General features: G+C 47.9%; 1 protein-coding gene across 1 annotated transcript; it reads right to left on the bottom strand.

Moving 5' to 3' along the window:
• Window positions 1-498: 498 nt before the first annotated feature.
• Window positions 499-11,587, bottom strand: TMED10 (transmembrane p24 trafficking protein 10). The gene is made up of 4 exons (XM_014941942.1): window positions 11,407-11,587; window positions 6,872-6,945; window positions 3,257-3,383; window positions 499-2,785 (listed from the first exon to the last, which is right to left on the bottom strand). Exons 1-4 carry the CDS (start codon window positions 11,570-11,572, stop codon window positions 2,664-2,666), a joined length of 489 nt encoding a protein of 162 aa, XP_014797428.1. The 5' UTR covers window positions 11,573-11,587; the 3' UTR covers window positions 499-2,663.
• Window positions 11,588-15,319: the final 3,732 nt, after the last annotated feature.

Raw genomic sequence — 15,319 nt, 5'->3', positions numbered from 1 at the left:
ACCCAACCACTCTCTTCAGTGAGCATCACCACTCACACAGCACCTACTCATCTTTGCAACAATTTCAAGTTTCCTCTAAAGCACAAAACTGAAGGTAATTCCCTTTGTCTTCATGAACTAAGTTTTACATGGGAGCCGAAGGTGAAAAATTGGATCTTGTCTTCTAGAGCACCAGCCCCGTTTCACCACCAGTCTCAAAATTCTTCCACATAGAGGGATATAATTAGGAAAGGACGGGAAGAAAGTCAGCAAATGGTAACCTGTACTAGAGACATCTCACTTGCTGTGCTGATCCCACTCCGCAGAGAAGCCTGTGCAGCTGGTACCCTTCCCAATTCCAGAATTCTCAAATTCTTTAGAAATTAACTGTTGCTAGAGAAACTCAAAGGCTTGCAGAGGATCTGTGTACTTGCTGTTTCCTGCAATGGGTCAGCTTGCAGGGAAGAGCAGTCGCTAGGAAGGCACACAAAGAGGACAAGACTCACACGGACAACTGAGGTGGGTTGTTTTTCCCCAAAGAAATTTTATTTGACAAAGTTGACAAAAATCCCCCAACCAGTCATTACAGGTAAATCCATACCAGTCCCCCACACCTGCTCCCCAGTAACCATACTGGTACAGTGACGATCAAAACACAAGACCAGAATGATGATAGTGTAACAGTCACCTGGGGAACTTAAGGCCTCACCACCATTTTTAAGGTAAAGGTATCTTTGTACACAGGTAAGGATGGGGAGAGGATATCAAAACAGACAAGACTGGAAAAGCCCATTTCCTGTACTGTCTTTTCAAGTTATATAAAAACAAAAGCAAAACCTTTAACAGATCTACAGGCTTCAAACTGTAGGACCTAAAACTACCTTCAGATGACTTCTGTAATTCAGTCCTGTGGCATCACCGCTGTTCTGCACTGTAACAGCTTTCAAAAATGTACAAGGATAAAATGGATGCAAGGGCAGAGGAGTGGACTTGAGTTCTTAATATGGCTTTATCAAAAAAGAAACAAATTAAAAGCAACCTAAGCACTTGCCAGTGGAACTAACAACTCCAGGAACTTGGCAATGGCAGAGGGGAGACAAAGTACTAATGTATTTAGATGACAGCAGGTCATCTTTTCATCCTCTTTCCCATTGCTTCATCCCAGACAACCGTTTCCGTCCCAGCAACAGATCAGATTCAGGTCAGAAGTTATAAAACCATGCTTTTTTCAAAATGGTAGGCCAGGCCCATGGCCATGACAGCTCCTTCCCTAGCCAGAAGTGTCCAGGCACGTGACACCAGAATGCTGCGCTGCTGAACCATTTGCTCTGAAGGAATGCAGAAAAGGTGAAAGAATTTTAATCACTGCCTAAAAACTGCAGCAGGTAAGTCCAGGGATTTAACCTGCCTGTTTTTTCCCAGCTTGGCTTATTTAACATCATGCCATCTGGAGGGCTGAGAAACAACAAGAAGCTGCTTACTCTGTCTGTAGTACCCCATAAGAGAATCACAACTCTGTTGAGGGCACTGTTCAGACTCCCCCCAGATGTAGAATTAGCTTATCCCTACCCTGTACTGCTTTTTTGAGTTCATCCACATTCTTCCAACTCCTCTGCCAACCTGCAAAGCACCCCTTGCACCCTCAGACCTCAACGCAGGGTATGTTTTGCATGAGCAGCAGCCCACCTTGCTTTGAGGTCTCAGAAAATGAGATTCAGTCAACTGCCTGCTGGATGAACGCTACACTCTTAGATGAAAAAAGTCTCCTGCTCACTTTAAAATCAATTTTCCTAGCATAACCTGCTCCTATTTGCTCTGTGACTGTATCTGACTGAGGCCTCCTGTCTGCACAAAAGGCCGTCCCTGACCAAGGCTTTCAGGAAAACTGCTGCATCATTTCAGAACAAGAGAGGCAAATCCAAGACAAATACGTGGAGCAAGGGCGGGACCAAGGCTGGACAGATTATTTTGAGCAATGCAGGCTTCTCCTTCCCAAGCTCAAACACCTTCCCAAGCCTTCTTTCCAAGGCTCCCCTTCCTCCAGACTGAACCACCGTATGCTCAAGCACCCTGACCTGTCAGCACAAAGACACCAGCTCCCACAGGGAGAAACACAGAGGTCCACGACAGGAACCAAACCTTGGACCTCCCTCTAACCTCATGCCCTGCTGGAATGATGAATCCTATTGCTTTGCACTCACCTCCGTGTGCAGGAGGCTCAGATCCCAGCCGGGCAGAACAGGGAAGCCCCCGCTCTGCCCCGGGGCTTGCTGCGCGGCACCCACAGAGCTCAGCAGGGTCAGAGTGGCTCAGAGTAACACTACAGTCACAGACAGATGGGAGACATCAAGCCAAGATTATAAAAGGAGAACAGACAGCGCAAAAACTTGCTGCAGCTGTCATGGAAATATCTTTTTTTTATTATTATTATTATTATTATTAAATCGCTGCCCCAGGAATCCCCCAAACCCATCACAACCTCCCCCACCCTCAACATCCATCAGGATTTCACAAGTCCCCCGTTGCCTCCACTGTTTAGAATCCCCTCCCCCTTTAAGGTCCAAGTTCCTGCAGAAAAGCTCCAGTCAGCAGGTGTCATCTGTGAGATGGCTCCAGGGAGGCCATGGCTGGGTCCCAGCGGTGTCCAGCTGGGTCTGAGAGGAGGGGGAGGAAGACTTGCTCCTTTACTCAATAAGTTTCTTGGCCTTGAAGAAGCGACGCAGGTAGAAAACCTGCCAGGTGGCCAGTCCGATGAGACAGCACATGGAGAAAATGCTGAAGTACAGAACCCGGGTGTTTGTTGACTCTGAAACAGACAACAAACCATTGCAGGGGAGTCTGACATCACAGGATGTGCCTCAAGAGGGCAAAGTTCCCAGGATTTTCTTTCCCCACCCCGGGAAGCTTCAAAGGCAAGATACCATACAGCACTAAGGCAAGGGCACCCAAGCACCAGGGGTACTTGAGAATAAAAGCAGAGGGAACGATGAAAAGGATAATGAGAGGGAACAAGGCGAAACTGTGGTTAATGGGCAACATTAAATGGTTCAGGGTAATTCACATTAGGAATGGAGACAGAAAAAAAATGATTTCTAGAGATGGGACACACAAGACTGACTGCTTCAGAGGGAGACAAGTATCAGCACGTTTCCCTTACTAAGAACGGAACAGGCAGAGACAGCTATAATTGCTTGATCTCCGAATGCTGTCCTAATAACATGTTCTGCAGAAGAGGTCTTAGAGCTCCATGCCTCTGAAGGAACACACAATCCCTTACCGTTTGTGTCCCTCATCTCCTCTTCTCGTTTCTTCATGTAGGCAAAGTCATTAACAATGGACTCTGAAAGATCTTCCAGGCGCCTCAATTCCACTTCCAGAGGCTTCAACTTCTCCACTTTCGCAATCTAGAAAACAGAAGAGTCAGGCAATCACTGAGCCAAAACCAAAAGCTCCCACGTGGGTTTTTACTGCCAGTTTGAACCACTCCTCCTCACATACTACAGATCTTGGGCATCCTTCCCCTAGGGAACCACCTCTACAAGCCAGAAACTACCATTGCATAAAACACTATCACTTCTCCCACCTGTTCTCTGAAACACACTTTCCTACTACCCCTCCTACACAACGGAGGAGCGCTGTGTGCATACAACCACATTTCTTCCTTATTCGGCCTAATGTTAACTCGTTCTCAGTTGGTTTCTGAGGAGTGGGTAGAAGAGTTTGCCACATGACTAAACCTCCAGTGAATAGAAGTCACAGACTGAGATAGAGGTGACTAACTTACATACGCATACGGCACTGTTCTATAGGCACACAGGGAATTAGCACCAAGACTCACTTTGCCAACAGCAGCCACACGCCCCAGAAAGCCAGGGCAGCCCCACTCCCTGTAGCGGTGCTCTGATCACACCAACGAGAGCTCAGGGCTTTTATCACTGAGACTTAGGGCCACAAAGATGATCAGAGGGCTGGAGCGCCTCCCCTGTGAAGACGCCTGAGAGACCTGGGGTTGTTCAGCCTGGAGAAGAGAAGGCTCCAGGGAGACTTCATAGCAGCCTTCCAGTACCTGAAGGGAGCCTACAGGAGAGCCAGAGAGGGACTCTTTGTCAGGAAGCGTAGTGACAGGACAAGGGGTAACAGTTTTAAATTGGAAGAGGGGATATTTAGATTAGATACCAGAAAGAAATTCTTTCCTGTGAGGGGGGTGAGACACTGGAACAGGGTGCCCAGAGAAGCTGTGGATGCCCCCTCCCTGGAGGTGTTCAAGGCCAGGCTGGAGGGGGCTTTGAGCAACCTGCTCTAGTGGAAGTGTCCCTGCCCATGGCAGGGGGGTTGGAACGAGATGATCTTTGAGGTGCCTTCCAACTCTAACCATTTTGATTCCATGACTGATAGCCTCAAGGGTAGAACACGCTCCTGGTAGGGACCAGGCAGCTACAAAGTGCTCCCTCTGCCTCAGCCACCAGGTGACGCTGCGGGAACACTTATGGGACCAGCTGCCTCTCAGCCAGCTGGGAAGAAAAAAGCAAAATGCACTTCTCCCGTAAAAGCTGGTTTTATAGGAAATCATTTTTGTGCAGAACATGCAACCCACGGTCCTTCAAGTCACATACTTGTATCCAAAAAGAAATATACACAGGAAATTCAGTTATAAAGCACAGTCCCACAATAGCAACTATTTAAAGTTGAATGCGTAAACACACATCCCTGCCCCAGCCCTGGCTGTAACCTGACTACACATTATGTAAAATCTGTGACACAAGGACATTACTCAAAGGAAGCTAACTGAAATTCCTGCTACGGCACAGGGTTTGGGTAACTCCGGTTCTCCTGTAGAATTTGTCACTGTTACCAGTGAGCAACAGGCCCCTGCCACGATGGCCAGATGCCGTGTCCCCAGGCAATGCAGCAGAAGAAAGATGTGCTACAGAAAACACAGGCAGCACCTGCAGCTCACCACCGGTCTCATCACCACACAGAATTACTCAGACATCATCCACAGGACAACAAAGCACAAGGACAAGCAGGACAACATCCCTCAGTGGTTTAGGTACGGACAGGCAGGCAATAGGATGCCCAGGGTGCAGGCATCCCCAAAACGCTGCTTCCAGAGGCAGCTGCCTGGGTGTCAGAGCCCATCTGGAGAGCTGCTCATGACCAGGTCAGTGGTAGCTAATCACCCATTTCACTGAAAGGTTTTCACATGACACAAGTATCCTGGCAAGCTGCAGGCCATCAAGCAATCATCTGAGGATTTTATGCTGAGGTGAGCTGTATATCACAGCTCTGCCAATACAGCAGTGCCAATTCTGAATGCATTTGTGAGGAAGGGTAGGAAACAGCAGGTTAAACTCCTCCCGCTTTCTAGCCAGTAGGTTGTACTGACAAAACCCTGTGACCTGGACACATATCTGCCAGCAGAGCTTTGCTGAAAAACTGGCACCAGTGTAAGAGTGCCTATGGCCCAGACTCTACTGACACAGCTTGAGCAGCAGGTCTATAACACACACAAGGTCTCAGGCAGCTCTACTGACAAGAAAACACCACATTGATCGGCTCTATTATCTTCCTGGAGGGTACTTTTCCTCATTCACAGAAGGATACAAAGGTTTCATTTGGAAAAAAAACCCAAGGCTTGTCTGCTCCTGCATCCCTTCAGCTGCCCTTAATTGGTGTAGCCAGAAACATCTGATCTGACTTTTAGTCCTGTGTATACTCTGAGACACACATCCTGGAACCTCTTTCATCCCTAGTGAAGCCAATATGCCCAGGTGCTCCAAGGGGTTTTGTTCAAAGCCCACCAAGCATCCATGACTGTGGGACACCATCATCCTAGGAGGAACATCTGGACTACCAGAACAGCCATTTCTATTGAATGGAGAAGTCACTCCATGCTACCCTAGAGAATTAAGGCATGACACTGCCATGCAGTTAGGTTTTCTAACCCAGCTCACTCTCCCAGCTGCTCTCCTCCAAGACTGTCTGGGTCTATGAAGCTTATGGAGCCAGACCTGGATATCACCCCTCCTCCCACTGCATATATCCATGCACAAGCAAAACAAGAGTCACTGATACCATCCAAATCCCTGCATCAAGTCTTCTTGCAGGAATTCAACAAGAAGAACTGACAGGTCACTGGGACCTTACAGCAGATGAATATCACAAGCAAACGGCTCAAAAAAGTAGCAATGCCAGGAGAGAAACCTGGGGGTTAGCAGCCATCAAAATTCAGCATCCAAACCAGCCAGCGCTGTCCCAGCCGCAAAGCAGCTGCTGTTCCACACAGCTGGCTCTTGGGTCTAAGAAAACTATGTCCTCCTAAGATGGAAACATTTAGGCTTTATGCCTATTAGCAATGTCACACCTTCAAACCAAAAACCCATTTCACACCAGCTAATATTCTGCCAAACACCTTTACGCTGATACACTGCCAGTTCTTAGAAACGCACAAGCGCCATTTCAGGGCCGATGAGCCAGTACATCTACAGTCAGGAAGGTAGGAACAGCAACAACATAACTTGACCTTTAGGACTATCTGATATTAACCTAAAATGCCCTCTGCTGCTTGGGCTGGGGAAACGTCACATCTCAGTCTCCTGATGACTCTAATGCCTATGCCCAGAAGCTGGGTCATGCTGTCCTAGCAAAGAAATTCACACATTAGGCTCCAGTTCCCAGAGTACAGAATTAATTTTAGCTGATGTTTGTCTTTTTTTTTTTTTCTCTCTTTCTCTCTCCTAACACACAAAGCTTCACTGGAATTGTAGGTTTGCAGACAGGCTTTCATCACCGCTGGGAAAACAGCTTCCCATCACGAGCCCCAGATCTACAAATGGCATCACGTGAGTGCTGGGAAAGGGGAGCCTGCAGCGCGGGCAGCCAGGGGACATACCTCCTCGTAGTTCTTTGCTTCAACTCCGTGCTTCATATCCAGGATCACGAGCTGGTCCGGCATCCTCCCTGTTCCTGGAAGCATAATGAAAGGATTCATTGTGCGAAACATTCAGCCTGCCAGGAAATCACCAGCTCTCCCCACCACTGAGGAAGAACTCACAACATCCCTCCCCTCCCTCCACGTCTGCAGCTAACTGCGGAGGCAGCACAGTCCGGCCTAAAAATACAGAGACTTCACAATAAATCCTGGCTGAAGGAGAGCCTCCCAAAGATAATGAGAACAAGCTGTAACTAAAAGCGCTAAGTGTGTGTAGGATGCAAATCACTGTAAAAACTGCAGAGGATTAGAAGATGAATACCAGCTGCTATGAGACAGCCTGGCAAAAGACAAGTCACCAGAGGGACAAATATTCAACTGGGAAGCCCACGTTCCTCCTAGCAGGAAGCGTACCAGCAACTCGTGAAGGTTACTGGGGTTGTAGATGATTTTACATTCAGAGGAGCAGAAGTTAAGCTGCTCTAATTGAGGAACGTGGCATATGGCGACTACCGACCCTCACACGCTGCGGCATCTGCAGAAGCGAAGGCATTGCCTTTACCAACGTCTCTTCTCAGGGAAGGAGCAGCTCAGATGTCTGAGACCACACTGCTAATGCAAACCCCAAGAGGGCAGGAGGCTTCTAAAGCCAGGAGAACACCGCTTCAGAGGACTGCCAGCTGGAGCCACACAAACAGTGAGTAGGAGAAGGCTGCAGTCAACTGCTCAGTAGGTGTTTTTTAAGGCTGTAGCCCCCCAGCTGGGTACATCTATGGCCAAAAACTTCTTTTAACTGCTACAAACTGCCACATCTGAGAACATTCATGAGAGGGAAAACAATAAATATATAGAATAGGCAGATAAGATACCCTAAAGAATGCAGCACGTCAGCTGATTCAAGTACCATATTATACTATACCACCCACCAAGGAAATGTCTGTACATAACACATTCCCAAATCCCAGCATTTTGGGCCATACAGTTGTCCTCAGCTGGCTGCCAGCAAAACACAAGGTCTGAATTCACTTATACTATGAATTTCAGTCTTTATCCAGGAGCATGTCCAACACTCACACTTTGCCTTAGGAGGCTGCCAGGTGACGTTCCCTCAGTCCACACACAAATTCAATGTGCAGGTTACACCGGGTCACTCCAGTCGGAGCTAGAAGATCCTCCAGATCTTCAGTACAACATCCCCAAATTTTCTCTCTACCCACTGAACAGTTCTTCAACACCAGAGTAAAAGTAGAACCACCTCCACCTTCTACTGCTAGCAGAACATGGAATAACCTACTGACAAGATGGTCCATATCAACTACAAACTGCTTCTTGAATTTCCTGAGGAATACAGGAGCTTAAAACTCAAACCTAGCTATGTAAAAACACAATGAATAAATGAGGATTAGGATGGAATTTTTTGGTTTTCTTACAAAAGACCAGTTCCTGTAAAAACAAACTGAAATCCCAGAACTGTTCTTTAGCAGACAGGCTGTATACAACCACCCAGCACTCCTTTCTCCAGCCACAAGTTTTGACCGCTTATGCCATACATATAGCAGCATGCCTGGAGACTGGCAGGTAGGACAGCCAACAGTAGCTGCAGAAGAAAATTCGAAGCACATGGTTCAGTGAGAGGTTTTTGGTTTGGGTTTTTGGTTTTTTATAGTGTTCTTTAAATTACAGCAACTTGGGCGGAGAGTTGGAGCTTCCAGGAAGAGATGAGAAAGATAAAAAGGCCAGTGAATGGGAGAACAGAACTGGAAGGATTAATTTGTCAGGCTGGAAGGGAGAGCTGCCAAGAGGCAGTAAGAAAGTAGAAAACTTAAGAGCTGCTGGGAGCAAAGGGATGGAAAGCAGCCATTCTGCAAAAGGTTAATGTTGTCAGGGGCTGGCCTGGAAAAACTCAAGCTGCTCTTCTACAAGTTTCCTGAGCCCAAGGCAGCCCCCTTGACACTCATCAGACCCTCACCAAAGCAGACTGGATCAGCAGCAAAGAGAAAAACAGCCGAATCCTAGAGATCTTGAACTTAACCGACACCTACACTCACCAGCAGGTCTTCAAGACATCATCTCACATGAGCATAGAACTGTTTCCTGGGAGATCATGGGGGATCCTAATTTGCAAAGTCAGTGGAAAAACAGGATGGTTGATCTGGATGTCAAAAAAATTTCCCACAGGAATTCCAGAAAAAGTGAGCCATAACACTCTTAAGGAAATGTGGGAAGAGAAGGATTACAGAGGTAAAGATTAGCACACAGGAAGAGCCCTGCAGGGGAGCACGTAGTGCTGGCCAGGCTGCTCTTCTCAGAGATTAGCATTTGGTGGTGAGAGTAAGTGTGCTGGGGAACAGAGCACCAGTCAGGAAGACGGGACCTTTCCACCCTCAAAGAGGGAGAAAAGCCTGTCCTGCAAAAACCCATAGCTCCAAGAAGCACCCTAAGAACTCCTCCACTCTAACAAGGTGGACCTTCTAAATAGGATCTCCTTCTCACTTCCTCTTCCTCATTTCTGTGGTTAAAGATTGAGAAATGCTTAGACTCCTCAGGTCCCAACGGCTCTGGGTTTCCTCTACCAACAGCCTTTCTCTTCCAGTACTCCACCAACATCCTCCTTGGCTGCCACACTGCAAGCCCTGACCACTCACTTGATGAGACTGTGAACCCTCCCCAACCTTTAAAGAGAAACAGGGATAAAACAGCGCTTGGTCAGTTCCCCCATTCCCATCCTGACCTTATAGAGGAAACAAGGCACTTCCCTGTGATGTGGTTACTTCTTCCACAATTACCTTAACTTGATCAAGCCTTGCAGTGCCACCTCCCTTTCATACTTGATTTCACACATGATTTCCAGCACAGGCATGGAAAATCTGGAGACACTCATCATGCAGCATCTCTTTTTAGCAAGGAATTTGGGTGTGTCTGGGTCCAAAAAGAAAACATCAGCTTGGGGATCCCCCAAAGGGAAAGCCTCCAGAAAAGGATTAAGCTGCTCAATTGAACAGCTCTAGATTTTGGCCCCTCAACATCCCACTGGTCACCAGGTGGAAGCTGAACTTTGAAATATTTTATCCTCATCAGTACTGACAGCTTTAAAACAAACTTGCAAAAATACAAGGGAGCCAGGGAAAAAAATATTTGCTACAACCAAAAGAGCTATAAGGGGCTCAGTCTAGGGGAGAAACCTCTGGTCACAGCCACTGAAATAAGAGTCTAGACACAACTAAAGAAAGAAGCCTTTCCCACTTCAGCGTGTGATCACGTGGAAGCTATGAAAGGATTTGTGGGACTGTCTGGAGACCTCCAAAATACCCAGGTGTTGGACAGTAAGTGCACGGATGACTCCCAGATGAGTCACTAGTGCCTGCATGTCTCGATGCGTTAAGGAGCATTTGGAAGCCCTACCTTTGGGGTGAAATAAAAGGAAAATCCTGAGCATTTGGGGTCACTGTCTTATCTGTAAAACACTATAGAAAACATGTTACAAGCCAGATCCCTCCCAATCCCAGCAAAGAAGATAGCCTTCTCTTTCTGGAAACTTCTCTTCAACTTGCAAACTATTTGTATTTTATACATGGAGCAGAACAGCAAATCAGAGGCTGTCTTTCAGCAGATATAAGGAACGCTGCTAGTGACCGCTCTGTGAAATGCTCTGGCATCTTTCAGGATAACACGTAAGATGAACCAGGACCAGGGAGCAGAACTCCTGACAGTGACCATGAAAAGATGTGAGCACCTACGAACACGCATGTGCTTGCACCACCACAAATGAGATGAGAGCCCACGTGTTGGCTGTTTCAGCCTGAAGTTGAGCCCAGCCACCCAAAGCAGCACATGCGTCATGCTCACAGGAAACGAGCCTCGGCGCTCGTTAGGCAACCATCCCTGCAGCACAAATGCAAGGCTGACGTCCTGCCCATTTCCCCTTCCCTTTACTGGCCACTTAGAGAGCAGTTGCGGGTGCAAACCAAAGCCACGTTCTCTTTACACACACCCCAACCCCAGAAAATGGTTGCTAACCTAACACAGGACTGCTGCCAAGTACACGCTGTGGAGAGATGACGTTCCACCAAATGGGGAGAGATGGTCAGCTGGGGAAAAAGATTGGGTCCTGGAGATGATGGCAACCTGCTCTGTATTGGCCCAACTGCAGGATGGGGAGAAGCATGACAAGGGCAAGAGAGGCATAGTTTGCTCCCCAGTACTGCCATGCATTGCAACTGTGATGACCTCTGTGGGAGGAACATGCGGCTCTCCTTTCAGAGGAAACCCAAGTGCTCTTCACGACAGCCACAGAGGATGACTTCACTTCAAATGCAACACCAACAGCAGATATTCTGCAGTGAGACTGCCTACAGCCTCCCGACGATCAGCTTCAGAAGTCAAACGATGTTCTGCAGACCACACTCAGGATCACTTTACCCATACCCCTAGTCCACAAACCTACAAGAACTTGCTGGGAAGCTGGAAGCAGCAAGGAGACCTTTCACTTCACTTACCCACAGGAAGCTTGCTCTCAAAACAGGCCTCAAACATATCATAGTCTTCAGTGGTGAAGGCAAACTTGCCCTTAGTGGCATCTTCCTTGGCGTACAGGATGTGCCCAGCTGAGTCAGTTATCTGTAAAAGAGACAACGAGGGTGAGGAACACAGCACTTGGCTCATGCTGCCTGCACTGTGCAGCATGAGTCCTCATCATCCCACCTGGAGCCACTGCGCTCTCCTTTCAACAGTTTGCCTCCTTCCTCACAACTATATCAATTCCTCTCTTCCTCACCCCCCTGCCAGGAGCTGACAAAATCTAAGGTAACTTATTGACTCTCAGATTAAACAAAAAAGAACCCCGCCAAAAAAAACCAATCAACCAACCAACCAACCAACAAACCCCAAAACCACACCAATTCCTCTTCCTCCTATAACCTCTGAATATAGACTACGTTTAGGAACTCTAGCTGAACCAAACTGTTATTCATTGCCTTCTTTTTGCAAGCCAAATTCATACATTCCCATAGCAACAGAGATACAGAGAAGCCTTACAGGACAGAAAAAGTCTCATTCCCCAGAAGATGAAACGAAGAAGGGCACATCTACTCCTCTAGAAACGAACCATCAGCGTGACTTATACAAGGTTTGGGTTCCAAGATCCATAAAAGCGGCCACTTCAGAGGACAATTCAGTCTACACAGACAGAATAATGACTGCTTTGCACTAAGCCTATGAAATTACTAAGAACAGGCAAAAAATGTAAAAGATCTGCAAATATGCCTCAACAAAGAGCCCAAAAAAAAAAAAAAAGACACACATTTCATGACGCAGACTTGAGAATCATTGTGCTCAATTAAAGGCTCTGTCCAGTTGAAATACTCTGATTATGGAAAGGGGTGAAAAAAACTGAAGTCGTTACAATACCACCTGAAAAATTAACAGTGTGTGTTCCACTGGAATGCTTCTCAGTTTCTCTCAACTCTTCCCTTCAACAAGTATGTCTGAAAGAGCACGGGTGCTAAAGCTACTAGGGCTTTCTGAAAGTCTTAGAGGTGAAGAGATTAAAAAGGTTGGGAACAATTTCAAAGGTACATAAGGTACACAAAATAATTTGTAGTATGAAGAAGGTAAGTCAGATGTTTTCCTTTATACCACTTTACAACAGAAAACCAGCCTTGTTTCCTTGTTCAAAGGCCAAATACAAGAGGGCCATGTACCCAAAATTATTCTAAGGAAACACTCTTCTTTATTCTTATTAGAACACCCAATTAACTCCCTGCCTCAGGATACCCCTGGTGCTAGCAGCCTGCAGGACTCGTGCAGACCTTCACACGGATAATGACAGTTGCTGCATTAGGCAGGAAAAATAATAAAATACATAAATCCTCATGCTTCAGGATATAAACCATAGCAGGCAAGACTTTAGGAACAAGCTTCCTCTACCTACAGATTATCCTGTAATTGTCCTGTAATTGTCTGCTCCTGCACCATATGGTATTTGTCAGCGTCTGAGAACATCGAGGAGCTCTGCTCTCCCTCCTGCGTGGCAGTTCCTGCTCCAAGCTCTACCTGTATTCAGGTGACCAGCAGAGGAAAGCATGTGTTTTGGCCACCATATGGTGCACGCTATTCAATGGAGTGGTCCTCATTAAGCAAGATGCTGGCCTCATCAGGCTGGTATCATATAATCGGCACACGGGGTTCTCCATCCCAAGAAGTGGTGACAAGAACACAATAAAGCAAGCTCTCAGATGTCCCTATTATTTTAAGCACTATTCCCTTAGGGCTTCGTAGCCACCAGAGCTGATCTTTAGCTAAGGGATATTACGCAGCTTGATCCATTTTAGCCCTTTGAAGCTCTAGCAATAGCCTGCTCACGAACAGGATTCTGGACAGCAAAAGCTCTGCTATTCCGCTTTCATCAAAACTGAATAGATTTACCCAAACCAGCCAAATCCCCTGCCCGTCCAGCCGGGCCTGCGGGGGCGGGAGAAGCTGCTAATAGCCCAGCCAGAACACTCGTGGGGGAGTTGACCTGAAAGGGATTTTTCATGCTGCTCTAACGTTATTTACAGTAACGCAATCCCCTACAGACAGGGCATTGTTCGCCCTCGACAAACAGCCCGACGGTCCCCCAAAAGGCCAGCCCTGACAATGGGGCAGAGGCACGTGGCTGGGCCCAGGCGAGAGCGATGCCGCCCCTTGGCAGCGCCCCCAGATTCCTCCAAAACAGAGGGGGCCACTGTTAGCACCCGCGTGTCACACGCACAGAACTTAGCTCACCGGCAGCAACCAAACCGAGCCCAGCCAGCACTAATTACCAACCTCTTACGTTCGGTGGCCCAATCCAGGGGACCAAAGCCAGGCCCTCCAGTGCAGAAGCAGCAAGACCACCTGCAGACACAGTGTCTCGAGCTAACTTCTGCCCCACAAACTTAGACACTAAAAGAAGAGAGGGGTTACAGCACTTACAGGAGGCCCAGTATGTTGGAAGGCCACAACAGACCTGAACAATAAGGAGGAAAGCAAGAATTGTATAGATTATTGTTTCTCCTTTGTAGTTCTTCAAACTAGTACAGGACTTTATTTCTGTTTTACAGTTCCAATGAAACAAAACTTCCACGAGCAGTCAGTCCTACCTGGATACCAGCTTCAGCAGCAAAGCCAGGCTAAGACTCAAACGTGGGATTCGCTGCTTCACCACCTCCCTAGACAAGTCCTCTGTCATAAAAGTGAGTTTTGGAAGAGACTGCGAGGCCAGTTGACCTAAGAGCGGGCAACCAGAGAACTGGGAGGCTCGATCACCAGGCGGTAAGAGACAGATGGGACCACAGCACTCCATCTGGAACACATGCACCTCACCAGGCAAATACTACAGCAACATTTTAAAGCGTTAAAGCTGCTTGGCTCTGCCTATAAGCGGCCAAGTCGCCTCTTACAAACGATGTAAGAACAATAGAAGATGATTTTTTTTTTAAAATGGGACTCTAGAGGCAGCCTTCTCTAGCCATAACCAAGCACAACTGCCAATAGCGCCTGTTGGAAGGGCAACCTGATTTCCAGGGATCTCAGGAACCTCATTTCCAGAGATCTCAAATACTCACTGAATGACACCCAGTTCACAGAATCCTGAGCAGACCAGCCTGTCTGCTGGCCCGCTTACTTTTGAAGCCTTTTGGAGCTTAGACAGGAATGAAAAAAATATATATGAACTTATATGTAGCAACATAATGCTTCATCAGTGAGCTGGGAAATCAGAAGACGGGCAAGGGAAGGCGGACTGAGGACAGAATTAAAGCAAAGCTGTTCCAGCTGCTTGAAACATAAATGTGTATTAATCACACATATTCCCCTACGGTCCCTAAACATCCTTTGGGAGCATTTACCTCCCCCCCAACCCCACAGCAAACCCCCTGCCTCCTTAAAAACTGGCGAGCTGTGATAACCTGCCACTTTGCCTCCCCAAATCCTCGCTGCCAGGCCCTCGCCTTGCCTTCTCCCTGCCGCCCCACGCTCCATCCCGCCCTTCCAGGCCCCAGGCGGGGAGGGAACCCTCGGGAAAGCCACGTCACCCTAACTCTTTCCTCCTCACAACCATGCCAACAGGCTTAGGGCAGCCTTATCGCAGCGGCCCCGTCCCGCTGGGGGCCGTATAATCCGCGCAACGGAGGCCGGCGGCCTCCGTTGCGCGGATTATACGGCCCCCAGCGGGACGGGGCCGCTGCGATAAGGCTGCCCTAAGCCTGTTGGCATGGTTGTGAGGAGGAAAGAGTTAGGGTGACGTGGCTTTCCCGAGGGTTCCCTCCCCGACTGGGGCCTGGAAGGGCGGGATGGAGCGTGGGGCGGCAGGGAGAAGGCAAGGCGAGGGCCTGGCAGCGAGGATTTGGGGAGGCAAAGTGGCAGGGTATCACAGCTCGCCAGTTTTTA

Source organism: Calidris pugnax, unplaced genomic scaffold, assembly GCF_001431845.1.
Source record: "Calidris pugnax isolate Ruff unplaced genomic scaffold, ASM143184v1 scaffold56, whole genome shotgun sequence".
NCBI lineage: Eukaryota > Metazoa > Chordata > Aves > Charadriiformes > Scolopacidae > Calidris > Calidris pugnax.
This window is presented reverse-complemented; position numbering and strand designations above follow the sequence as displayed.